Genomic DNA, 27,539 nt, shown 5'->3' with positions numbered 1-27,539 from the left:
TTTCTATATCTACCTATATCTACCTATATAAAAAGCTCAAATAGAATCAAAATATTTTTAAAATTTTATGGTGTATATAAAATTATAATATAAACATCGGAAACATCCGGTGAAATTTGATGTACCTTAATATCAATATTAGGTCAATGGTTTTTTAGTTACGCCAAAAACTAGTATTGCGTACAAATCGTCGTTTTCCTTTTTTTGTTTTTTCCGAGGATTTTGAAAACTACTGTGAATTTTGCCTCTCAAAAAGTCAAAAGTATACCAACTAGATTCACTTTCCTACCAGAAAAAGATTTAGAAATTGTTTACATACAAAAAAATAAAATGCGTATGATCAATATAATATATGTATTGCTCTTCTTACGATTAAAATGAACATTTTTAAGCGTTTTGTAATACACATAATGTAACTTGTAAGAATATTAATATACGATATTGTGTAAAATGTTACATTAGCATTCTCAACCTCTACGCTCTATCTTCGCAATCATTATTAATCAAATACAAGACTACCATCAGGGCCGTCCTGAGGGGGGGGGGGTGTATGGGGTGGGCCACCCCCCACGACAGTAATAGTTGGGCCCAGTTGGCACAATGGCTCATCGATAGGTCATTGAGTCGGCAATTTAATAATATTTTAAGTATTTTATTATAATATTTAACTATAAATTGTATTTATATTATACAATAAAATTCATTTTCCTATGAAAAAAAAAATATCTCTACTTTATTTATAATATTGTAGATATAAGAATAACTATGGGTAATATTAATATTATAACTGATAAGTAAAAATAATAATAAAACGACAATGAATACTGACGTTCCGCGAAAGTGTTTACTGCTCGATCTTTATTTCCACCAGATGGTACAGATTCCAATCTAAAAGATCTAGATTAAGTCCAGGCTCAATTAGAGATATTTAAATTAGAGATAGTTACCAAATGATTCAAAAAATTTTAAATGTTTAATGGAAAAATCTGAAGAGTCAAACATATTTTACCATGTGCTAATTTATTATGTCGTTTGGCTTTAACTTCTCCAGTGGCTGTAGCATCGAATGAAAGGACATTCAGTAAATTGAAATTAGCTAAGAAATTTATCAGATCGGCAATGAAGGATGACTGATTAAATTCCTTAGTAATATTAGGAATAGAAAAAGATATTGTGGACCAATTGGAAATTAATAAATTAGCACAACAGAAACAGTGGTCAAAATTGAAAGAACGCAGAATAAAAATTTAACTGTTAATATTTTACAAGTTTAATTTTTAATTTAAAAAAAAATTGTTTATGTTTTTATATTTTTTTATACATATTTATTTGTATGTTTGATATGTATTAAAATATTTTTATTTGAATACCTGTTCATCAAAATTATATTCTATTGTTTTATAATAAAATGTAGATTTATTATTTTGTACTCTATAGTATATTAATATATATTATACAATATACCTACTAATAGTAGGCTACTATATAATGATTTATAATATCAACATAATAAAAAATAATATTTTGGTGTCTATACTACTCTTTGTATTTGATACCAAAGAGAATAATAACAAAATTTTCTTTTATTTAAATTTATAAAACTAAAAAAGTATGTTTTTTTAAACACAATGCAAATAAAAATGGTAAATTATTTATTATAAGATAATATTCTTCGAGCGAAGCGAGAACATTTTTTTGACTCCACGAGTTGGTGATTAGTCTACACCCCCCCCCCCCCCCATAATTTTTTTTTTCGGGTCGGCCCTGACTACCATAAGAGTATATTCCGGAAAATCAGAAGAATAGCTACCGGGAGCTATAAATTATTCTATAGTTAAATGTATGCTTAGTTTGTAGGTACCTAATATCGTATATATATCGTCAGAAAATCGATAGTCATTACTGAACTATACATTATTTTCTTTTTGTTGTTATAGCTTATACTTATTCGCATCATTAACCTACTAACTGATTAGGCAAATTAAAAGTATTATATTTAAATCTCTATTATATATTCATACTTCATAGGTATATACGATATTACGATGTGGCTATGAACTATATGACCTACCTTTTGCGTACGACATTGGGCATTTTCGTTCGCAAGTTTCAATAGTATGGTGTTAGTTTTGATACATTGAAGTGAATTGAATTAGGTAGGTAAGAAACTATGAACATTATAATATTATGTATTTAGGCATCGGAAATGTTTTCGATGTTTTAATTTTCAATAAGCAAGGTAATAACTAGGTAGCTAGGTACCTATTTGAAAATGTGAAATATCACAAATTACAATGATAATATCTCCAGCCCTTGAGTCCAAGAAAATTAAAATACCGAATAAATCCGACGCTTGAATACAAATAATGTTCTTATCTAAAAACTTGATAGCAAGTGCATTAGGTTAAATATAAAAATTAACAGCACACAAATAAAACTATAGATAGTGTTCGAAAATGTGTCATGTCGTACTTTCGTAACTCAGAAACTACAAACCACGGTAGCGTCCTCTTATTGTAATAGTAAGAATGTAAACGTATAAGCATAATATAGCACAAGCCACAAACACATATTAATTACGTATCTACCTATATCATGTTGTCTAGTCATACTTATCCAATTATAGTATACCAACTATGTGTAATATTTGTTTATTTCTGAGTAGGTACCTACCTATCTGACTATTCAATATATCCATATCATATCCCATATTATGTAGCTTAGTTATATCGTAGTTAGCCAATAACCATTACAACTTATAATAACTAATAGGTAAGTATTATTAGTTATTTATTTATTGCTCATGGGCTATGGCTATAAATTATGATTCGTGTGTGACACATGATCTTAATTTGATTATTAATAAAAATCGTTTTATTAACAACAACTTCTAATTAGAAAAAAAAAAAATTTCTAAACCCGGCCGAGTTACCGGATTTGATGATGAATTGATGATTACTAATTGATGGGCACTGTCAAACTCAAGAATTGAAGAATGGCAATAAAAAATAATGAAAATATGAAATCGTCAGTTTTAAGTGGGAATCGATATTATTTTCCATGTCATTTTTGATAATGTATTATAAACGTAAATATTGATTAGACTTTATGATCAATGGCTCTTTAAAGGCAATGTGATGATAAACTATGAAAGGTCAATTACTTTTTATTAAAATAAAAATCATACATTTAACCAATCAATAATAAGTAGTAACTATTCTACTTATTGTTATAGTGGCATAGTGCAATCAGCAACCTGCAGTTGTCAGTTGTTTAAAATTAAATCTGTTTTCTACCACTCATCAGTACATATTGTATCACAATTCATAATATTAAATGTGACAGGTTTAATGAATATATTAATATTATCAGACAATAGTTAGATCTTAGATAATCCTACTATTGTCTTTCAAGCCTCCAAACGGTCATTGCAAAATGAACAGAATTTTTTGTAGTATAATAGAGCCCCTCATATTTTGTAAGCTTAAATCGTACTTGCGTAGAACCTTAACATAATAAATGCAGCGATGCAGTGAAATGAGCTGCAGAGTTTCCACATAAGGTAACTTTTTAGCTTGCCTATAATCTAACAAAAAAATGATTGTGTTATGTACATATTTTATCACTTAAATATATTGTACTAAATATGTTTTATAATAACCATGTATTTACCATTTATATCAATTGTTTTATTAATTACTTAACACATTATTTTATTAAATTCTAAGCAAAAAAAATTAATTGTAGTATATCATGGGTCATTTGAACTTAAAATGGGTCAAAATAATAATAATAATAATAATAACATAAATGTGTTGCAAGTCTCATAAGTCCATAACCACTGTAATGCACAGCTTAACTTGTGACTTGACATTTTTATAATTTCACTTTAAGAGTTTTTAATATATTAATATATTATCAATACATAAAATATTTTTGCGAATTCTTCAAAAGCATATTAATTGACTACACATGTTAATAATTACAAATATGAACATATTATTAAAGAATACACAAATTAAATTATATTTTATAGGTATAATTACAAAATGTTATATTGTCATATAAAAAAAAAAAACAATTTCAGTTATAACAAAAATAAAATTTAATTTAAAAAATAATTAAGCTCAATTTATTAACTAAAATTATTAAAATCGTACATTTTGCTGTCTTTTTTTTCTCCTTTCTAGTTTCTTTTGTTTTTTTTCGTTTATTTCTGGGGAATTATTATCTTCTGGCGCTTTTTGCATAAAATAGGGTCCTAAAAAGTTTTTCCATAATATCCAAAATGCTTGACCCGGTGCCTAAAAGTTTAAAATATAATTCATGAAATAATATATACACAATCATTCAAAATTATTTTTTTAAACTTACTAGGAGCCATAGAAGCCAAAAGTAATTAGAAATAAGTGATAATAATTGACAACCTGATGTCAATATAATCAAATCTTTTGTATACCTAAAATAAAAAACCATATTATTATGAATATTAAATAATATATATTCAAATAGTAAATATACAAAAAATTTTTTCATAACAATAATATTATATAATTACTCGGCTAAACCTCCTTCCATGTTAAGATCTGTGCCGGCATCTAGTAACTGACCATTTTCAGTAAATTTAGCAACTGACATGTATGCCATAAATTTATAACTACCACCATGTGATGCAATAACAAGAGCATATAGAAACTGTAAAAATAAATAAATTATAGAATAATATTATTACAAAGATAATACCTACTCAAAAAAATTCAATGCTTATGAAACACAAAATGAATTTTTATAAAAGGCTTTATTTTAAAACTAATTTAATAGTGTACAGTAATAATTTAATCTACAATTAATTCTAGCTGAACTTCAATTAGAGTAGAAAAAATGGGAATTATATCCTGGTAAACTTATTGAAGCTATTTAACACAATACTATGATTATTCCCAGATAGAACCACATTTAGGAATTAAAGCAACACAAATTATCATATTATAAGACAATACTAATTGTTTTTGCATCATAAAAAATTATTAAGAGAATAGTTTTAAGTTAAAACCTAATAAAATAATAAAATAATTCAACTTAAATAGAAATTTACACATAACACTAGGTCATATTAAACTGTGACCAAGATAATAGAAATATTTTAGTTTATTTAATTTTCATTATATAATTTAAGACTGAATGAACATATGTATAATTGTTAGAGATTTTCAAGTGGGTAAATATCTGCTAGAAATTATCTTGTATCATATAGTGGGATGTTTTTGAAAGTCAACTATATTAGAAAGAATTATTTGATTTTATTGGTCATACAAAAACATAATTTGAAATAATTTAGTACAATGATAAATATAGAATATAACAATTAAAAGAATTTATTTTCATCATAATACTTAATATAATTTAATGTTTTTTTTTTCATCATTGTAATTTATAAGACCCTAACCATTCTACTTACCTAATATTTCTAATGTTTACCTACATAAAAATCTTTGACTGCTAAGAAAAGCAGAAGTTTACTTTAATTTTATTAAATCATTAACTGTAAGTAATATAGGATAAAAAATTGATATTAAATAATATTTTACTTACAATGTTTGTAAGAGAAAAAACATTTCCAACAGCCAAATGAACTAATATGTATACAGCACTAACTGCTCCGATCATATACCTATAAAACTTCAATGTGGCCTCATTTTCCTCAAGTATTTGTTTTTGGCCTTTAGTGCCAGTTTTACCTTTTTGGGGCTGTTGGAGAAAAATCAAATTTATATTACATTAGTCCAATTAACTACTTATTTAAAATTTAAATTAATGTCTCTACTATTGATATATTTACATACCGCCATTACTCGAAGTTCTATGATTAATTCCTAAATAAATACAATTGTCTCTATACAACAATTGTCACTAACTTTTTTTTTAAATGAAAAACTAGATTAGCTTACTTTTCCTTTCTATTTTAAATTTTAATTTGTATGTTGATAACACAGCAAACTGACTATCAATGATGTGATAACTCAGTCGGTTGTAAACACATGAATTTGTGAGTTGTAACGCGTGTAGACACGTTTGTGTGTTGTGCCCAGTTGTTTGTTGCGTTACCAACTGCAAATGTGATATCAAATTTATTAAGAAATTTCACTCAAATTTTTACGTATTTTATCAAATTCGAATTTTCAATGCTTATTTGAAAAAAATTGTGTTTATGTATTTTTAATATTTTTAACTTCCATTGTGAGAGTGGCGGCTCGTGGGTGCTGATGGTGGGGGTACGACTTCTAATAGTATAATACCGCTAATGGCGCTAATCATAGGGGTATAATTAATTGTAAATTATATTTTTTATATTATTATATAAAATAATTAATATATATTATATTATAATAAAATTAAACACAATACACGTATTATTATTTTATAATTTTATTATTACTTTATTCATAAAATTGTCATGATATATTTTATTAATTTGAAAATAATTAATTTATGGAGTTATTTTATGAATAAAATCCATCCGCCTGTTTTTTGTTGATGAGAAATGTTCGATTACTTTTTTGTTGAATTCTATATCTTATGCAATCATTTCGCTTTCAATACTTAGAATAGACTAAGCGTTTAGTCTGTCTTCTCCTCAGGGGTTAAAGTGGGGGGGACGCAGGAGGACTCAGTCCCCTTACCTCTGACGATGGTTAAAAAGCGTCCCCTTTAACAAATTAGGATTTTATACATTAGACATTATACATAAAATTATATATGGAACGCTTAAAACTTTATGGAGACATTAGTCCCCTCTGGAATTTTTTCCCACTTTAACCTCTGCTTCTCCTATGGTGCTTCGCAAACAAGTTGTAATTCTTTTTAACGTTGAAAATCCACGTTCAGCTTCTGACGATGTCATCGGAATGACAGCCAACAGTTTAAGTAATTTAAGTACTTCCTTAAATAAATCGTTTATAATATTTGATATTATATAGTTAATTGTAGGAATAATTCCTTTTAATAACCGAAATTCATCACGGCTATAAATAACCTCAAATTCAGTTCTTAAACGTTCTTTTATAAAGAAAGGATAGCATTATAGCAATGTATAGTTTTTTGTAAATAATAATTTGGGAATTTGTTGTTAAATTTTGCGTAATATTCGATTTGAAAAAGCAACGATGTAGTTAGATGTTCGTTGAAACTAAAACGACTTTTTGCTTGACTTATTAAAACATCTATCATACTTCTAAAACAATAATTCTTTTCGTAATATTTGGGTCTTCCCTAGTTTTTTACTTAAATGCGGTAAGTCCGATTGGTTTAAAACTGTTGTACAAATTGATGACATATTTTCACGAATTTTATTTATTTCACTTGTAATAATTTTACCGAGTTATTTACTTGAACAGGGTCTGTTTTTCTAGCTTGGACAGAACTATACAAACAATCAACATGTGGCATAATTTTATGAAATATATTCAACCAAAATATAAAATCGGTATCTTCTAGAAGCCTTTTAATACCAGTGGCTTGATTAATTGTTTTAGCTTGTAAAGATATTTCAATTATTTTATCCATACAAATTATTAAGTCTTCTCTGTGTTCAAAAACAGTATTAACGGTTCTTACTTTAAAATTCCATCTAGTCTGTACTGCTCTTGGCAAACGAACACCGACTACTTCGTCTAACACTGATACCCCCCCTTTGTGGTGAATGAGAAAAAAACACTGGTATTTCCGATAAATTGGAAAAAAATATACGAACTTGCTTATTTTTTGAAATTGATTGTATCATTATGGATTTAATTGGTGAGCATAGCAGTGAATAAAAAAGGCGAATGGATACTTTTCTTTTATCTTCACATTAGCACCAGCTTTTTGGCCACTCATAACGCTGCACCATTGTATGACTGAGCTATCAATTTATTAGGTAAATTTTTATAGAAGTGGATCAATTAAGCCAAAGATAGTTTGTGATAACGCTTCGGTATTATGTCCATTCGGATTCTCAAAACCCCAAAACCGCTCAAAAGGTCGACCTTGTACTTCGTATCTAAGTATAAGAACCAACTGAAAGATATTTGAAATATCAGTTGTTTCATCAACAATTATGGAAATAAATTCTGACTGTTAAATTTCATTTACTATTTTATTTTGACATACTGATAGAATAGAATCCAACAAATCATTTTGAATTGTTTTTGAAGTTCCTCTAAAAACAGTAGATTTTTCAAAATGATCACGCAATCTAGTCTAAATCAGTACAAAGGTCAAGAATTCCGCGAAAAACGCTCTGATTTTTTGAAGATGTTTTTTCATCATGACCTCCAAGTGGTAATTCGTGTATACCACAACATTTAATACAATTTAGAATTTTATCTAGAACATAGCGATTTTTGTTTACTAACTCGTTATGGCGTTGGATACCTACCTATTTTATAACCAATATCAATTTGATGTCTTATATTACCTAACTTTACCTAACAAATTCAAGTTTGTCGCATTGTGAATATGTTTGAATGAATTTTCATGTTTAACAATTTTTGCATTTAGATGTTGCAAATCAGTGACTCCTATTTTAGTCCAAGCTGTTTAGCCACCAAAAATTATACAAGGAAAACAGAAAAGAGCTTGTTTTATTTCACATCCACATAATGCTGGATTAAAATTCCGAAAACATTCACTTTTTCCTTTTTTATATTTAGTCTTTAAATCTTTTAATTCTGGTAAAGGCCTTCCATCATTTTTTATTGTTATTTTTTGTTCAAACGATAATGAAGAAAATTTAATATTTATTAAATTATGAATAGAATTTGACATGTTGAACTAATTAAAATTAAAAACAATATATTTTATACTCACAATACGTATGACTCGTATGAGTGTATGACAACAATATACATCCGACTAGTCGCAGCCTCGCAGGTCGCAGTAGAAAATAGAAATGAATAGGATTAATATTTCGATAATAGCGATATGTTCCTGGTATCTGAGAGAAACAAATTTTATGTTCAAACACGATAAATGTATTATAATTTATAACTATTTTATAATAATTTAGAATTAAGAATATACAATTCATTTTCTTCATTTAATTAATTTTGGTAGGGAGTGCGATCGTCCCGTCGTCCAAACCACGAGCCCGCCACTGCAGTCAATTTGTGACAATATATTAGAAGCCTTGTATTAAATTTTGAAACTTTATACCAATATCTAAAATCGATTTTCTTAAAAACTGATTTTGCGTAAAAATTCATGTTTTTCCCGGTTCATTTGAAAACTACTGGGAATTTCAAAATTTGACCTCACTGTAGTGATACTAACTGCACCTATATTTTAAGTTCGTCGACGTTGGATGACGATCAGGTTTTTCAAAGAAGGTTGCAGATTTTAATAGGGCACAACGATACAAGTTATTATTAAATTTTTATTAAGTTACAATAAAATTATATAATTTTAAGACAGAACGAAAAGTATCTGCCCGAGAAGTTAGTAATCTATTCACTAACATAAATGAGAGGATCTTAGTATGGCGGCTGTGTGGAGTGCGTGGACTCTACGACCAGATAAGTTCTACATGTGTGGGAGATTGAACTAATTCTAAATCTGCTATGGCGAAGTTCTGTATTTAATATTTATGCAGAAATTGCGTGGCCAAAGGTTAAGACACATAAGAGATTAGGAGGTGGAACGTGGATCAAAAGGTACCGACGTTGTTATTGACTGTTGTTATTGCCAAAATTAGTTGGAAGTCGTTCCTATTCTAAGTTTTCTTATAAATTCTACGAATTGTAACGAGTCCGAATCAATAGTAAATTAAGTAGTTGTTGGAAAATTTGAAAGGCTAATTGTATTATTGAATATTGATAATTTATAGCCAACTGATTTTTGGTTATTCGTTCACATCGATTTATATATATATCGCAACATTGTTGTCGTATAATTATAGATATAATATAATATTAGAAATAGTAAATTGACTCCGTCGGTTTACTTAACGTGATCATACGTGATACGTCCCGCTTTCGAGATAAATGTCCCGCTGTCCGGCTGCCCCAAAGAACCTAAAAATGTCCCGCTTTAAGAAAAGTTGACATGTAGACATGTAGTAGGTATTTATTGATCACATATTATATATTATATATATAATATATATTATATATTTTCTGAATATTCATTAAACATAACCACATAACCACAGTTACGTTAACCTAACCTTACCGGCTTTGAAAGAATTGATACCACAAATTATATTATCATTTACCTTTTTATTTATCTGTGTTGATCATAGATAATAATATATACATGGATAGGACATCCCTATACCTATTGTTAGAGAGCCTAGATAATATTATCTAGGCTCTCTACCTATTGTACACGGTATACTGTGAGCGAAGAGTCTACTAGTTACCATAATGGTTATATGCGGTTACAGATACTGGTTAGGTTAGGTTACGTTTAGAAGTCATCCAGTCAGCACTAATTATAAACAACATTCTACATTTCTATGGAATAAAATTAAAAATAGTATATTTAAATATAGAATACTATTTGATACTGATAGTTGCGAGGAAAATTATTCAGTTATAAATACTCATAGAGACCAATTAACAAATTTAATAATATATAAATACTTGGACATTAGAATGTTTCACGAAATCAAAAAAATGAATGAACAATTAAAAATAAGATCGAAGTACACCAATAAGAAATCACGTACCTATTTTGACTTTTGACTATTTTGTATTGGAAATATCTGTATTCTGTAACCATTATTATTATAATGAATTATTTTTAGTTATTACTTATTACCTAATATTATTATACCAAAACATTATTTTATATTTATATAACTAATATACCGAACTATTTATACTATTGTTTTCGTTATCATTTCTGGTTGATATCACACCTAAATTATGTATAACCACTTTGGTAACTAGTATGCTCTTCGGTCACAGTAGAATACACGGTATGTCCCATCCATGTATATATTATCTATGGTGTTGATACCACAGAATAACTTGATACCACATTGGATGGTTGATAAACTCATTTTGTGAGTTGTGTTGATAATTGTCATTAATGTTTCTTTTGCTCACGTGCTTTCATCTGGTGTACTCTGTCTCTGTGCTCTTGTACTCCGTCATTATATAATTCGTTTAATCGTATTTCATAGTTCTGACTCTTGTCAGAGATTATTACCATAAATACCATACTATTTATTTGTCGTCGACCTAATTATAATGGCCAAGAGTATAAGGAGTAAGTGGCGGCGGAAGATGAGGGCTATTAAGCGAATCAGATATGGCGCTAAGGAATTAGATAGGTTGAAGAAGATGCTGGTGAACGCCGGAGAAATAGAAGTCAAGGAAGGCGGTGAAATTGAACACATTTGTTTAGGTAATTTATTTTTTTTCATTATGTCGCTTGTAGGTTATACTTAATTTATGTACAAATAAATACTCTTGTAATATAGGCATTTGAGAATTGAGATGGTCCCGATTTTTATGTTTTTCAATTATGCCGTTCAGTTGTCTATAGGTACATGAAACTATGAAAGTATATTCATAAATCATATTTCATATCTTATTAGTTATTACCCCTCCAAAGTCATTATCATTATTTTCTCTAAAGAAATATTTTAGATTTGATAGATATCAGTTTCATTTTATCAACAAATTACTAATATTGTTATTGCTAAATGGAAGGTGTAGTCAGGTACTACTACCCATAAAAACTGGTATATTAATACCAAAAAGCATATTTATTTACTTTATGGAGGCATTTGCTGTTATAGACCTAAATTTCTGTTTCATTTTTTTTCATTTTGAACCAATAACAAGGATCTATTTACCATAAATATGGATGTCTCACTCATATTATATTAACAAGTTATAATGCCTATCATTTACAGTTTATTTTTATTTAAGATGATTTGTACTTAAAGCATTGACCTTTAGTATGTAATCTAATCTAATAATTAATATAAATGTTAAAACATGTTGACATGACAAATGCACGTAAAATATTAAATAGTAATCTAATTATTATGCCTACCTATATATACAAGCAATTCAGTGTTATACACTAAAACATTTTAATTAACATAGACTACATACCAATATATGAATATCTTAAGTAAAAATAAACTGTAAATGTTTAACATTTTAACTTGTTAAGATGAAATCCATGTTAAATGTAATGTTCACAACTCTAAAGTTGTTTCATAACTGTACATATAAAATATTTAACCAATAATAATTTTTTTTTTTATTATTATTAGCTTTTAGTCGGAAACTATAATAATAAATTTAATATATAACACTTAAATCTGTAATCAAATTTTACAGTTAAGGCTAAAAATGAAGAAGCAGAAAAAATTCAACTAGAGAAGGAGGAAAAAAGTAAAGTGGATAAAATTGCAGAACCATTAAAGGAAACAACAAAAAAAGTTCAACATCCCACTTGGTTAAGGAAAAAAGAATACAAAAAATACATAAGGAGCTATAGAAAACAACAATCAATTAATGCTAAAAGAATAAAGGGATCTATTAAAAAAAAAGTATCAGTGTAAAAAAATTGTAATTTTTACCATTTTAAAAATAAAATACTTCTGTTTAAAGTTTATCATTGACTTTAAAATTTTTAATTTTAAAAAGTTTAGCTCATCTTCCAAATTTCAAACGTAATTATTATATTCTGTAAGCTCTGTAATAAACATCTGTGATTCGTTGAACTATAATAATTATGGATTATTATTTTTATAATAAATTAAAGTTTTTTCTCAAAATGTTTATATTTATTCATATAAACAAAATCAAATAAATATATTTTTTATTTATCCTTTATTAATATAATTCACATTATAATAACAAATGAAAATTTAAGAAAATGATAATTGAATTACTTAATACAGTAGAACCTCGATTATCCGAACTTCCGTTATACGAACCCTCTATTATCCGAACTATAATTAGCGTATACGAACGTTCTGTTATCCGAACATGAAAAGTAAGAGTACGCCAAAAAGACCAACATCTGCTGAAGCATTTGCTGCATTTGAAACTGGTCTTGAGTGGTTTGAAAAACAAGCTGAATGTTGTCCAACACAATTACTTTTCCTTAAACGTTTGCGAGACTTGGCTGCAGTAATAATAGTATAAAATTGATTATTATATAAAAATGTGTGTATGTAATTCTAATAAAATATTAATAACAAATAATAAATATTTAATGATAAAAACAATAAATAATTAATACATATGTAATTTTCTAAATTTTTTTTTTTTAAATTTCCAATATCCGAACTTTTGCGTATCCGAACTAGGTGCGGTCCCAATCAGTTCAGATAATCGAGGTTCTACTGTATAATGATTTAATTAATTTAATGGAATAACAATTTTCGATTTTAATAATTTTAATAGTTTCTAATACAGACAGTGATGTTGAACATTTTGATAAATTATGATAGGTATACTAATATACGGAGCCTGATTTACCAAATATATATAGCCCAGGGCAAAATAAAAAAATTGGACCATATGTAATATATTACATTTGAGTATATAACATAGTCAATGTTAGTCACCTGTGGGTCCAGGACAAATGTCTATTTGGCCATGCTTTAAGCATGATGCTTAAATATGTCCCTGCTAATATATTCAAACAAACATTTATGCAATAAAAGTTATATAATTACAAGTTACAACTATTTCATTGTATTTCTATGATACAATATATAAAGATTTTGCTACAAATATAAAACTTGGTTTAAAGATTTGATGAGGTGATTGATACGAATAAATTTAATTTGACACTAATCGTGTGGTTTTTGATGAGACATTCACTGGTGAGGACAGAGGGAAAAACTTTTACTTCATTGTTTTTTTATACAAAAATATATATCTTAAAATATACACCCACATGTTAAGGTTTAAAAAACACAATTATGGTTAATTTTATATGTTAATTTCAAGTTTGTCTAGATGAATATTTACATCACATTAGTGGTAACAGTGACCTGATACGGAGTGCCGCCTCTGGGTGACTTCTCCCTCCTGTCGATTAAATAACAAATTCACCCCAAAATTCACTTATTGTATAGCATACAGATTTAGATGTATAAACTTATTTTCAATAAAAAAATAACAACCATAATGTGTTAAGATATTGATGTACCATTTCTACTTGCCGATCAAACTTATATGGTGTAAAGCAATAGATTGTATATGTTATTGACAATGAAAAATAGTACCGTTGATCATAGAATAGTCGATTCTTTAATCAATGGTAGTACTATAAATAATAATACTGCTCTGAAAATAATTTTCATTCTCAATTCAAATAATACCTATTAGTGGTTGAGTACTTGAATTTAAAATGTAAAATAAATTATAAACAGCAGCAGTATCAAAAAAATAAAATCACTCCTTAAGTATTAGAGGAACTCAGGACTTTTAACAGTGAAACTGTTTAATATTGTGTGGTTAATATATTTATATACATCAGGATTAAAAGTTAACTAGGGTATAATAACAAAATTGCTTGTTTTTGTTGAAGATATATTCTTTCAGTGTAATTTAAATAAATCAATAATTTCTTAAATTAAATCACTGACCAATTTTCATTCTATTTATTATTTTGAATAAGCATTTCAACACATGGCAACAACTGGAACAATATTATAGTATAACTTTTTTCATATTACTAAACCACACATTTATTTTAGTATTTTCCTGTAAGTCTTTGAAAGCCATACAACCTTCAATACTTGAAAGAGTACCATACACGGCTAGATCAGCTAAGTTTGGTTTATTACCACCCATGAAAGTTCCGCCATTTTTTTCCACTGCTTTCACCCATGTATTACATTCATCATATAACGATTGACGTACATTATCTTTTAGCATGTACCTATTAATATTAAACATTGTAAAAATAAGTTTTTTTAAATTATTTAATATTTTATTATTATTACTTTTTCTTCAATTTTTTACTGATAAGCCACATCATGAAAGCACCACCATATATCATAAGACTTGTTTCCCAAAAAGGGAAATTTTTTTCCCATTCGCCTGCTATTGAAAACCATTTAAAAGAGTCAATAGCTTCTGATAGGGTACGGTAAGCATTTGGAGAGAGGGTATGCACCAAAGTGTCATCAGACCATTTTCGCCATTGTCTTTCATTACTAAAAAAAAAATATCATATTATGTTAATTAGATTACTTCCCAATAAAATAACTTACTCAAAATCCAAACGTTTTAATCTTTCAGATTCATCTTCATTCATAATAAAATATTTGTTCATAATGTCTATCTTTCTCTTTCCATCTACATCAATATAGGATATTGATGGATAAAAATTTGCAATATCTTCAATGTTAAATGTTTTATCTTTGAAATAAGTAGCTAGAGCAGATATGATCATTGTGCTATCGGTAAGAGGTTGGTAACCATTACTTGATTTTACCAACAGAATGGGAACTTTTTTATAATCTGACCAACTTATTTGCTGTTTTAGCATAGGGTCTACTTCAACGATATCATATGGAACCTTAACATAATCAAGAAATGCTCGTACCTTACAACAAAATGGACAAGTTGGGTATTGAAATAAAATAAAATCAGCTTTTTCATCATCATTGTGTCGTACCTAAAATAATTGTAAATTATAAATACAATAAATTTAAATGTCCCTATAAGTTGACAGCAATGACATACTTTGCGGGTGACCTTCAGATCTGTAGGTAATGTCTTCAAGATTGGTATTTGTGTTGGAGTATTTACTATCGCACCAGGTAATTTTCGCTCTGAATCCGAGAAATATGAATATGCTGCTCCAACTACGACACCAATGGCCAAACCACTGCCTATTAAACGTACTGTGCTAGTACGTTTTTTAGCATGTTTAGCTAATGGTGACTCACTATTGAAATGTTTCAAACGACTAAATGTATGGTTTATACGTAACAAAGATGGTCCTCCAGCAACTGTATTAAAACGAGCAACTGCCACTCGCAGTGCCATTTTTGTTATGCTGTAATTCTACTTAGATATATACAAAAAATATATCATATAAGTATCTTCACTTATTTTTTCAATAAATTTAATTAAAAACGGACGACTTTAATAAGGTTAATAACTTAAACTTTTAAACCAACAAATAAAATGATTAACAAAACTAGAAAAAACTAAAATTTAAAAGTAAAATTATATATCAACACAGTAGAATTCAATAATACAAATAATCTATCGACAAATTTAAAATCAAAATAAGTTTAATATCAGGTATTCATGTCTGTGAAGTTAGCCTCCTAGCTCCCGGACGTTGAGCGCTTATCAACTCTGATAAGGTAGGTAACCGCATTCCTGCATACTCTATTGCCTATTCATGTCTTATAAGGAGTTATAATAAAAATATTTATTTTTCAGATAGAATTCAGAATTCAAGGTGGTCGATGGATCATAATTATTATTACATTAAAACAATAAAATTTATAATGCACATTATGTACCTACCTAATTTTAAAAATAGTTATCATAATTAGAAAATATAACATAATGAAACATTTTAAAGTATTTAACTATTTTGAACTAGTAACAATATGGTAACATAAATAATTAACTACATTATACTATAAAAAAATACAAGCTTACAAAACATCACCTACTATTATACATACCAATGTTTAATTTTCTCTTAACTATTTCTTATTTTTGAGAAATATAACCATTATAGCGTTATACAATGCATGAATAAAAACTAAAAAGGCAATATCATTACAAGAGGTATAATGTTAATAGGTAATACATTTTGTGCTATAGTGTACCTACTATAAAAACGAAGCGATTAAAATATTGTAAAAATATGATATCTAAAAATGATATAACAAAAGTAAAATACTATTCCCTATATATAATTATTAAAAAATGTATCTAAATTTTCAACGGATGAATGAGAAACAGTTGATAAAATTAAGCTAAGAAGGCAAAGTTACAATTCGGCAACAACCTATCAACAATTGTATAATATTCTACAAAATTAACATGGTATTTTGGTTAAATAAGGTTGTAGAATGAGTAAAGATATCTAAGTTTCATTCGATTAAATACAGAACCCAATAAAACTTAGTTATATTAAAAAGAACAATAAACTTGATTCTATTTTATCATTTTTATCTGTTAATGACCTCGCATTATGCTCATAAATTATTAAAAACATCTAGATCTTTCTAATAAAATTATACGACCCTAAAAATATATGAAGATCAAATTTTTAGTATAGCTCCATAGTTTGGAGAAACATAAAGTTCTATCATAGATAGTAATTCAATAAAAATCGTAATGGTGCAGAAACTTAAAAAATTACATTAGAAATGTTCATTGGAACTACGCAAAAACAAATCATTTGAAATATCGCTGGATTAGGCTATAAGCCTATATTGACGTAAGTTTAAAGATAAAAAAAATATATATATATAATTACTTGTTAATTATCTTATCAATGAACTACGGTCAATAAAAATAGGTGATAAAGCTCCATAGTTTTATTAAAAATTAGAACCCTTCTAATTTAATACTCCAAACAATATGAGTAGGTTTTATAATATTATTTGATATCAGCGAGAATATGGTGAGTAGTGTGCCTATATCGGAGGATGACGCCTATATTTATATTCTCCAAAACATTTTTAATCGAAAGGGCATTCAATGTAGCTAAAAAATATGTACTACCCATGTGCGGCACGAAGTGGTATTGAGCACTAACAAAATAATATGATATAAAGAATATGAAATTTTACGGTATTACCGGTCGGGCGGGCGCACGGTATATTTGATAACGTTTTCTCAAAATTAACACCAAAAATTATGTTTTCCAAACCATTTTTAATTGAAAGGGCAACAAATTTAGATTCGAAAATTGTATATTTTGAGTGCGGCACTAAGTGGACTTGGGCTCTAGAAAAATAATATGATACGCGAGATAAATAATATGACATTTTACGATATTACCGGTCGGGCAAGCGCTCGGTGTATATGGAACGTTTTTTCGAAATTAACACAAAAAAATATGTTTTCAAAACCATTTTTAATCGAAAGGGCAATTAACGTAGATTCAAAATTTATATATTTTGGAGGTGGAACTCGGGGGACTTGGGCTCCAGAAAAATAACACGATATAATAGCTATATGGCATTTTACGTATTTTCTAGATGACTTACTATAATATTACTGAGTGACAGTGAGGGTTAATCATACTATTCATACTTTAGGTTATGTGTTTTTGTTTCCTAATTGATGTTTATGAATTGAATATATATACAGTGTGATTCTTTTAAGTGAGTACACTATTTATCTCGAAAAGTATTTAATTTTTTCAAAATATTTTTAACATGGTTTCAAGTTGTTAAAAAACCAACGTTTTTATTAAAAATTATATTTTTAAATATTTTTTATCCTTATCATTTTTAAGTTTTTTACTTTTTTGAATGACAGCATAGTTTTAATTTCATATTCCAAAGCAGAATATTTTTCTAAGTATTTTGGTACATAGAAATCGAATTTGGGGCTAGCAGTTTATGAGTTATAAGTTATAACTGTTATAAGTATTTAAAGTTTTGACAAGCGGAGTAGTAGACAAATATTTTGCGGGGTAACCCCGTACCACTCCACTCTGCCAATCTAAACTTTAAATACCTATAACTCATAAATTACTAGCCCCAAATTCGATTTTTATATATCAAAAAACTTAGAAAAATATTCTGCTTTGGAATATAAAATTAAAACTCTATGTTGTCATTCAAAAAAGTAAAAAACTTAAAAAATGATAAGGATAAAAAATATAATTTTTTAATAAAAACGTTGGGTTTTTAAAACTTGAAACCATGTAAAAAAATATTTAGAAAAAAGTCAATACTTTTCGAGATAATTAGTGTATCCACTTAAAAGAATCACTCTGTATACTGGTAAAATAATATAACAGATAAAATTTGTTTTGAAGACTATAGTACTATACTATTCATTTATTCAATGTACTTTAATACATAAATTATATTATTTAAATAGAACAATATTGAATTATACAAATATTATTATACAATTAATAACATCTTTATTTTATTACATATGTACACAATACACATATTTTAAGCTTTTATATTGAATTATTTAGCTTACAAAATTTAATTCTAACTAATCCTTTAGTTTATATTTACAATTACAATTATAAATTAGATCTTTTACAAAGTCTAAGAAAGTTGTAAGTTTTTTGTATGGATTTTTAATTACTAGATCACAAACAATTATATTTATGATAAGTGTATTCCTTTTTTTTTTTAATAGATATTAACATTAAATATAAAACAAAACAATTATAATATTAGGCTCATGTTTAAGTATCAACACTGAATAAAAAATTATATTTTAGTTATAAGTTCATGTGTTTCCAATAAATGATAAATTTAATATTATAATTACTTATATTAGTACAAAAAAATTGATATATTATAAAAAAATGTAAAATAATATGTGTACAAAATAATAAGAATAATAATAGTATAATAATAGTATGCAAAAAAATATTCTGTGATTCCTGGAAAAAAAAAATATTAAAAGCTGAGCTTTTAATTTGTTGGAAACTAGTGTAGGTATTTATATAAACCATTATTGTCATTATCGATCTATCTACTACTATAGAATAGAATAGATTGACCGTTGACCGTAATCCGTGAAATCCATATGATAAATTATTATTATTATTATTTTTTTTATTTTTTAATGTTACTATTGAAGTATTGAATAAGTTGACATCTGACCAATGTATATTGTATGAAAATTGTATAATGTAAATATATTCGCCAAATTAATACATAGTAAATAAGTACACTTGAAATGAAATACGTGTTACTCGTGTTAGTAAAAAATTGACCCCCCCCCCCCCCCCCGAAATTTTTTTTAGACACGCCCCTGATTTTAATTAATTAATTAATTTCCAAATTATTCACTGTACCTATATTATTTTCTTATGTGTGAAATGTTTGTTTGGGTTTTGAGTTGTTAGTTTGTTACAATGTCTTTGGAATTGGAATGACGGTAATGACGTTATCACTAACATCGTCTATAATTACATATACATATATATATATTAAAACATTTATAACCTCAAAATATTTTCATATTGATTCCCGTATGATAAGCATAAATGGCCTATCCATTCTTTAATATCAATGGGATTATCGAATAATAAGATACTATAAAAAAAAATAGTAAATACCTATTACTTGACAGTCGCATCAGGACCGAAAGGAAAGTTTCATAACAAACCGCCAAAAGACCTTAAGTTCAATATTTGGTTTGACCGAAAATTTTTAGTACATCATTCGGTCGCGATCCGGTCACTCGACAGATTCGCTCACTTTAATTCATTCAGTCTTGACCATCTCAACTCTAATGGCGGGTAAAATGATCGACCTAAAAAATTTGAACGTGCAGCAATTGGCAAAAATGAAGGAACAGGTATACAAAGAAGTGAGTTTAATACAAGACTCGTTACAATCTTTGAAGATGGCACAGAAAAGGTATATTAGTTCACAAGAGGCGCTAGAAAGTGCCAAAGGACGACCATCTGGCACATCCATGATGATTCCTTTAACTAAATCTATGTACGCTGCTGGACAATTAGTCAATCCCGAACATGTGACGGTGTGCATAGGTGCTGGATATTTTTTGAAGCTTGAAATTAATGACGCAATTCAATACTTCAAAAGACGTGTCAATTACCTTGTGGAACGTATGGAAGGCATCCAACAGATTGGTTTAGAAAAACAGAAGCTACAGAATGTTATTACTGAAGTACTAGAGATGAAATTACAACAAGCTCAAACTGAAAATAAATAAACAATAATTATGCTAACCTTTTTTTCCTAACATTTAAGCAATTTAAAGCTAAAAGTTTTGTTTTTAATACTTATTAAACTAACCAGATTTTTGTAAAATATTTTCTGTAAATTATTGGTTCTGCTTCTTGTCTTTCTTATCAAAGCATATATTTTGTATTCATTGATAATTTGTACTGTCAACAATTTTAATATTCATGTGTTAAATTATTAAACTATAATATTGTAAATATATAAGCCTTTATTTAAGTGTTTAACAATTAATTTATTTATAAATTATTAATTGATAACATTTTTGAATATTTAAGTTGAAATGCATTTTGTTCAATTTTCAAATGTATATTTATACAAAACCAAAAAATTATGTAACAAACAAACTAATGATTTACTTGTATACTGCAGTGTTGGTATAAGTTTTAATATAAGGGATTACTAAACGTTGTCTACTAACTAAGCATCTCCAAATCTTCAACTGACTAGTTTCAAATTTTGAAATGTAAGCATTTTTGTTTTATCCATTATTAGCTCTATTTTATCTATTTTCCTATAAAAATCTATATTAATTATTAATTATATTAATAAAATATTAATGATTGTACATAATACATCAATATTATGTAATAATTAACAACAAATTTGTATTTAATAAACAAAATATAATTCAATCTGAACTCTGAACATCTATTATACGTATATCCTTAGATCCTATCTAAGCTTATATCTAACTGTGCCGAGATACATTTTTCATATCAAATTGTTGCTATTTAAAAACTATAACCTTATAGTTATTAGTATCATAGAATAAGTTATTACATATAAATGTGTTGTTTATTAAATGTTAACTCAATATTGAATGAACCAATTTTTTTAATTAAATTATTCTGTATTTCATAGTAAGCTAAGTCACTTTATGCGGGGTTGCATGAAAAATGGATTAATTTAATCGACCAATCATGAAATTGATTCATTTTCATTAAATGTTTAGTAATCGTGCAATCTGGCATTTGTATAATATTATTATATTATGCATGTCAATATATCACCATAATCTCAATTCTTAATTACAATCCACATTTAATTAGTTGGTAGGTGTTGTTTGATAATAATTATCAATTAATTAATATCTAGTTTGTATATTGAATCATCGATACAGAATTTTTAATAGCACTATAGTCTGTTGCGGTGGGTGATTTAAATAGAAAATATTTCCTCAGTACAATTTTTATATTTTTGGAAATTATCAGGTTTAGGAACTAAAATATTCTGTAATCCTTAATTTATTGTTTGTATTGGAAATTGGCTATACAGAGTATAAATTTCGAAATTTGATTTTGCACTCTGCAAAACAGCGTAATGGTAGATTTATCCGATTATGCCATATAGCCCATGTGGGCATAGGCGCAACTAGACTTCTAAAACGTGGGATATTAATGGCGCTGGTGCTATACTACTAAAAACATAAAATTTATGTTATTTCATTATGATTATAATAGTTAGATCTAAAATCTCAAGGGATGCTAAAGACCCTTTAGTACCCCGCTAGTTGCGCCAACGCATGTGGGTGGCGGGTGCCAGTGCCCAGTTATTCAGTATTTTACAATGAGCCGCTGTGTCAGCCACCGAGTCCTAAGGATTATAGTCTTGTAGATAGTATACTTTATACATTATAATAATAATTATAATACCTAATATTATATTATCAATAAACCTTGACCGGAACATCGGGTGTATAGATCTAGTGTCCGAGTATGGACATTATGCTACTATAATAGGATATAATATTTATTTTTTCCAGAACCCAAAGGCAAGCGCGTACGTGAAAAGCTGTCGGAAAATCAAAATTATTATAATAATAAGTGTATCTTTCCGAGAGGTTTCGAAAAAAATAGAGCACCGTAACGTATTACTTTGGACTTGATACTTTGATAGGTACAAATCAATAATCATACATATAGTACAGTACTCGTAGATACATAGGTACCTATACCACAGAATAGATGAAAGCAGAATGGACACTCTCGGTTTTGGCTGATAACAAGCTTAAGTCGCTCAGTGTTGCCACGTGAGAAAAAAATATTTTATTTTTATATTTAGGTTGGTTTTACAATGATTGATAAAAGGAAATAAGCTTTTGACATAGCTGAAAAATTTTCACTGGTTCATAATTTTAATAAAAAAAAGAAAAATGAAAGAATAATTTATAATAATGATGAATCAGGTTTTACTACTGTAAAAAAAAAAATTCAAAAAGTGATCTCTTTAAAATGTAAACAAGTGGAGAAAGAGGAGTTAATACTAACACTGTTTGCTATCTGGTTTCTATATGCCACCAATGATTATATTTTAAATAAGTTAAGTTTAGACTTTTAATTTTCTAACAATATTTAATTAATAATATTGTGATATTAATTCATGTTTGATTGGTCTTTTATATAAGTGATGACGTGATGTTATGTTTTGTATCGGAAAAAATGTTAAGTTCAACAAATAAGTGCATTTTTATTTTCTTATAAATTTGTTTTAAGCAAGGCCTGTTAGTATTGATTACAAATTTTGATAACTTTGGTAAATTAGTACCTACTCTTTTATTTGATTGTTTTTTTTTTTTATAAAATGTTATATTTTAAAATAAGTTAAGTTTGGACTTTTAATTTGTTAACAGTATTTAATTAATAATGATGTGATATTAATTTATTTACAGTAATGTTCCTATTGGTTTGTTGACAGAAAAAAAATTTTTAATAAATTTGAATGAAGTTATTATTTTGATTGTTTTTATAAAAGGTACATGTAGTCTATTTTAAGATACCGGTTGCTTGTATTGGACCACTTAAAACATTTTTCTTAAGTTATAATATTTCAGAGTAAACATTATACATTTTAAAGAAATGATCTGTGAAATTGTAGCTTAGAAGTCTAGGTATATTTGTAAATTGTAATACAGTTTCATGAAAATCTAACAAAAAAATTAGCAGAAAAACTACAAAATGTCATAAATGGTTCAAATTAGGTGGCTCTCCTCTATATATACACACGCTATAGAGTATTATTTGTTGTAGTTAATGGTTTATTTAAATATTTTATTGTATAACTAAATATATATATACATATATAAATTAATTTTTGGCTGTTTGTTGTGTATGCTTAGATCTTTACTACACTATTAATTCGGGGTTGGCCACATACACCACGCTGTGTGGGCATAGCTATTAGTACGTATATGTAATAAATAAATAAAATCTATAACAGATTATAATTTTTACTATGCGAATATCGTACAATAATTATTCTGTAAATATACATTTAGAGTTCAAATCAACCGTCGAGATAAAAATTTTGTACGGTACAATGGATTATGTACAATTTTTGTTTTTCATTGTACTGGTGGTCACACTGGGGGGCATTTAGCTCAAAACTGTCGTACTCCCATAAGACTACATGTAAATTTTAAAAGAGTGTCCATTCTGCTTTCATCTATTCTGTGCCTATACTCTGTCTCACGAAAGAACGGGACCGTGTCTCGACCAAAATCGGTCATTCTTGCGCATCCCCACGCCGCACCGCACCACAGCACTACAACGACGGTCGTCGCTGGTGGTTGCCGGCGGTCGTGGTGAGGAGTAAACGGTGAGCTCTTTCTACATGCGCGAAACGGTCCCGTTCTTTCGTGAGACATACTATACTTACATAGTATAAAATGTTAGCTTGTGGTAATAGTTTACACATTAGAAATATTATTTTGTACCTACTCGGAATAATTTGATTAGCCATATATTGGACTTAGAAAATGAACGAGTGAAATGGTTAATGGTATTAAAAATTAAAATAAATTAGTATTTTAGAGTTTTAGACCCTGAATAAATTTGCGATTATTATTTATTATTAAATAGCATACAATTATTATTGTGACTTATAAAATTATTATTGCGGTAACACTGCTGAGTATTGCTGTGGTGATAGTGTAGCGGCAGTGATATGGACTTGGTCATTTTCTTCGGTTTTATTCTGTTATTATTTTATAAAAATAACAGTCAACAATGTATAACATTTAAATATCAATTGACACTTGAGACTTGACAGTAAGTATTAAGTAGCAAGTACTCTACAGTCTACAGGAATATGGCTAATCGAACTGTAAAAGATGCAAAAACCATTCACGGGACTAATCCTCAGTATTTGATCGAAAAGATCATTCGATCTCGTATTTATGACAATAAATTCTGGAAAGAAGAATGCTTTGCTTTGTCTGCCGAATTACTTGTGGATAAGGCTATGTTAATGCGATTTATAGGAGGAGTATATGGCGGTAATATCAAACCCACACCTTTCTTGTGTTTGACGTTGAAGATGTTGCAAATACAACCAGAAAAAGACATCATTGTGGAGTTCATAAAAAACGAAGAATTCAAGTATGTCCGTGCGCTTGGGGCATTTTATATGCGTTTGACAGGTTCATCAGTGGATTGTTATAAATATCTGGAACCATTGTTAGCCGACAGTCGTAAGTTAAGAAAACAAAATAGGGATGGCCAGTTTGAGATCATATATGTTGATGAATTTATTGATTCGCTGCTACGAGATGAGCGTGTTTGTGACGTTATATTACCACGTATACAAAGCAGACATGTGCTGGAAGAAAACAATGAGTTAGAACCCAAAGTGTCAATACTTGAAGAGGATATAGAAGAAGGTGTTGAATCATCAGATGAAGAAGAGCCTACAGATAAAAGAAGAGAAAAGGAACACCGGAATAAACACTCGCCTGTAAAAGAAAAAAGAAGAGACAGAGAGCGTGAAAAGAGAAATAGAGATAGAGATCGAAGAGATCGTGATAGGGGCGATAGAAGAGATAGAGACCGACATAGAAGGAGTAGAAGTCATGATCGTGACCGATCTAGAAGACATAGGTCTAGATCACCTTACAGAAAGTAAAATAACATTTTCATTTATAAATACATGTATATTTTTTCAACAAATAAATAATTTGAATTCAATCAAAATAGTCTTCTATATCAATATTAGGATCTAACAAATCATCCATTAAATTAGTCACATCAATTTGGTTAAGTATTAAATTTTCGCACATTTCTTCAAGATCAGTATCCCCAATAAGCATTGCACCAACAACTCTTCCGTTTTTCAATACTAATTTAATGTATTCTTGACCATTGGTTACACGGACTAATAGCTCACAATCCTTCTTGTCCAATCCTTGAGCATTATATAATCCTAATAATATAACTTTGAATCCAAAAAATGATGTTACATGTGTAAACAGTTCAAAACAAAAGTCTTGCAACAATGTTTCATTTGTGTGTTTGAAATACATGCACTTGGCAGCATACATTCCCATTTGTCTTGCTTGAGTCCACAGTCTCATTTGAAACCAATGTTCAGAAGTCCAATCTACTGTGCATACATCACCAGCTGCAAAAATATCTGACAGACTTGTTTCCATTTTCCAGTCTACCTTAATACCGCCATCACTAGCAATGTCAATACTTGTATCGCCTCTTATTTCTAGGTTACTATTTGGTGTTACTCCAGTAGCAGATACAACAAAATCACATTCATACACTTTGCCGTTAGTTAATTCTATCCTTACTAGGTCACTCTTAGAAATATTTTTGATTTCAGTCTTATACTCAATTATGACATTTTTACCGTCGAGGTTTCCAAACATTGCACCACAGTGCCAGTCAGGACCTAGTGCAGCTCCAGAGGTAGGTTCTCCTGAATATCTAAATCTTTTTATTACTCTGTCGCTTGGTTGCTGAGTGTTTAGATAGTTACTAAAAAATTCTGCTGCTCCTGCATCCAGGAAATGTGAACTAATGTGTTCATCCCTTATAACCCAAATAATTTCGATAGCATTTAACTTATATACCAAATCTGTTGCAATACCACCATTACCAACAATCAATACTCTTTTAGCAGAACCAACAATTGATTGAAAATACTCCACAGAATGTGTATCACGCAATCCAATAACATAATCTTTGTCATCCAATAGTTTTGGAGTAGCACCTGTACACAAACACAATTTCTTATACTTGATTTCCCGATGATTTGCGGTGTAAATTATGTGCTCTATTGAGTTAATAGCTATAATTTTATCTATTATATATTCTGTATTCTCAATGCATTGGAGATTTCGGTCCTCAACTTTGAATCCCGCAGCAATTTTGGTATAAAATTTTACATCAGTGACCACTTTAACAATTGGTGATTCTGAAATTAAAAGCACTGACTCTGTTGTATACAATTTCAAAGATTCGACACAACTTATACCAGCTATACCTCCACCAATCACAACATAAGTCGAATCGATTAGCTGCTTTTGACTCATTGTGTAATTTAGATAATAATAATAGGTCAGCACTCACATTCAATATAATTAAACCACAGAATCACATTATTTTTTATTTTTTATATACAATAAATGATCAAAAAAAAAAGAAGTAGTAAATAATAAATATTTAATAGAGAACAAATTCAAAATTCTAACGAGTGATAACACTATCAATCATAATGATTGAATCATTATAGAAAAGGGGGAGGGATTAATAAATCAACAATTATTTTGATGATTATAACAACAATAACAATAACAATTTTATTTGTTTGTTTTGTATAACTATCTTCATAGCACACA

General features: G+C 28.2%; 6 protein-coding genes across 6 annotated transcripts; 3 read left to right on the top strand and 3 right to left on the bottom strand.

Moving 5' to 3' along the window:
• Window positions 1-3,667: 3,667 nt before the first annotated feature.
• LOC107172035 (transmembrane protein 208) lies at window positions 3,668-6,004 on the bottom strand. Its single transcript, XM_089221230.1, has 5 exons — window positions 5,844-6,004; window positions 5,593-5,748; window positions 4,559-4,695; window positions 4,375-4,459; window positions 3,668-4,304 (listed from the first exon to the last, which is right to left on the bottom strand). The coding sequence occupies exons 1-5, from the start codon at window positions 5,847-5,849 to the stop codon at window positions 4,149-4,151; spliced, it is 540 nt and encodes a 179-aa protein (XP_089077356.1). The 5' UTR covers window positions 5,850-6,004; the 3' UTR covers window positions 3,668-4,148.
• A 5,053-nt stretch (window positions 6,005-11,057) lies between these two features.
• On the top strand, window positions 11,058-12,615 carry LOC107172036 (protein LLP homolog). Its single transcript, XM_015522309.2, has 2 exons — window positions 11,058-11,388; window positions 12,339-12,615. Exons 1-2 carry the CDS (start codon window positions 11,232-11,234, stop codon window positions 12,560-12,562), a joined length of 381 nt encoding a protein of 126 aa, XP_015377795.2. The 5' UTR covers window positions 11,058-11,231; the 3' UTR covers window positions 12,563-12,615.
• Window positions 12,616-14,592: 1,977 nt separating this feature from the next.
• Window positions 14,593-16,265, bottom strand: Su(P) (prostaglandin E synthase Su(P)). Its single transcript, XM_015516295.2, has 4 exons — window positions 15,711-16,265; window positions 15,236-15,642; window positions 14,966-15,178; window positions 14,593-14,901 (listed from the first exon to the last, which is right to left on the bottom strand). Exons 1-4 carry the CDS (start codon window positions 16,014-16,016, stop codon window positions 14,670-14,672), a joined length of 1,158 nt encoding a protein of 385 aa, XP_015371781.1. The 5' UTR covers window positions 16,017-16,265; the 3' UTR covers window positions 14,593-14,669.
• Window positions 16,266-20,197: 3,932 nt separating this feature from the next.
• Pfdn5 (prefoldin 5) lies at window positions 20,198-21,555 on the top strand. The gene has a single exon (XM_015516298.2). The coding sequence runs from the start codon at window positions 20,439-20,441 to the stop codon at window positions 20,883-20,885; it is 447 nt and encodes a 148-aa protein (XP_015371784.1). The 5' UTR covers window positions 20,198-20,438; the 3' UTR covers window positions 20,886-21,555.
• Window positions 21,556-25,003: 3,448 nt separating this feature from the next.
• Window positions 25,004-25,884, top strand: Prp38 (pre-mRNA processing factor 38). The gene has a single exon (XM_015516288.2). The coding sequence runs from the start codon at window positions 25,004-25,006 to the stop codon at window positions 25,814-25,816; it is 813 nt and encodes a 270-aa protein (XP_015371774.1). The 3' UTR covers window positions 25,817-25,884.
• On the bottom strand, window positions 25,824-27,386 carry Pyroxd1 (pyridine nucleotide-disulfide oxidoreductase domain 1). Its single transcript, XM_015516286.2, has one exon. The coding sequence runs from the start codon at window positions 27,231-27,233 to the stop codon at window positions 25,875-25,877; it is 1,359 nt and encodes a 452-aa protein (XP_015371772.1). The 5' UTR covers window positions 27,234-27,386; the 3' UTR covers window positions 25,824-25,874.
• Between the last annotated feature and the right edge of the window lie 153 nt (window positions 27,387-27,539).

Source organism: Diuraphis noxia, unplaced genomic scaffold (genome assembly GCF_037042655.1).
Source record: "Diuraphis noxia isolate RWA-SAM2 unplaced genomic scaffold, SU_Dnox_SAM2 contig0002, whole genome shotgun sequence".
NCBI lineage: Eukaryota > Metazoa > Arthropoda > Insecta > Hemiptera > Aphididae > Diuraphis > Diuraphis noxia.
The sequence above is the reverse complement of the archived record's forward strand: the minus strand, read 5'-3'. Positions and strand labels throughout refer to the sequence as shown.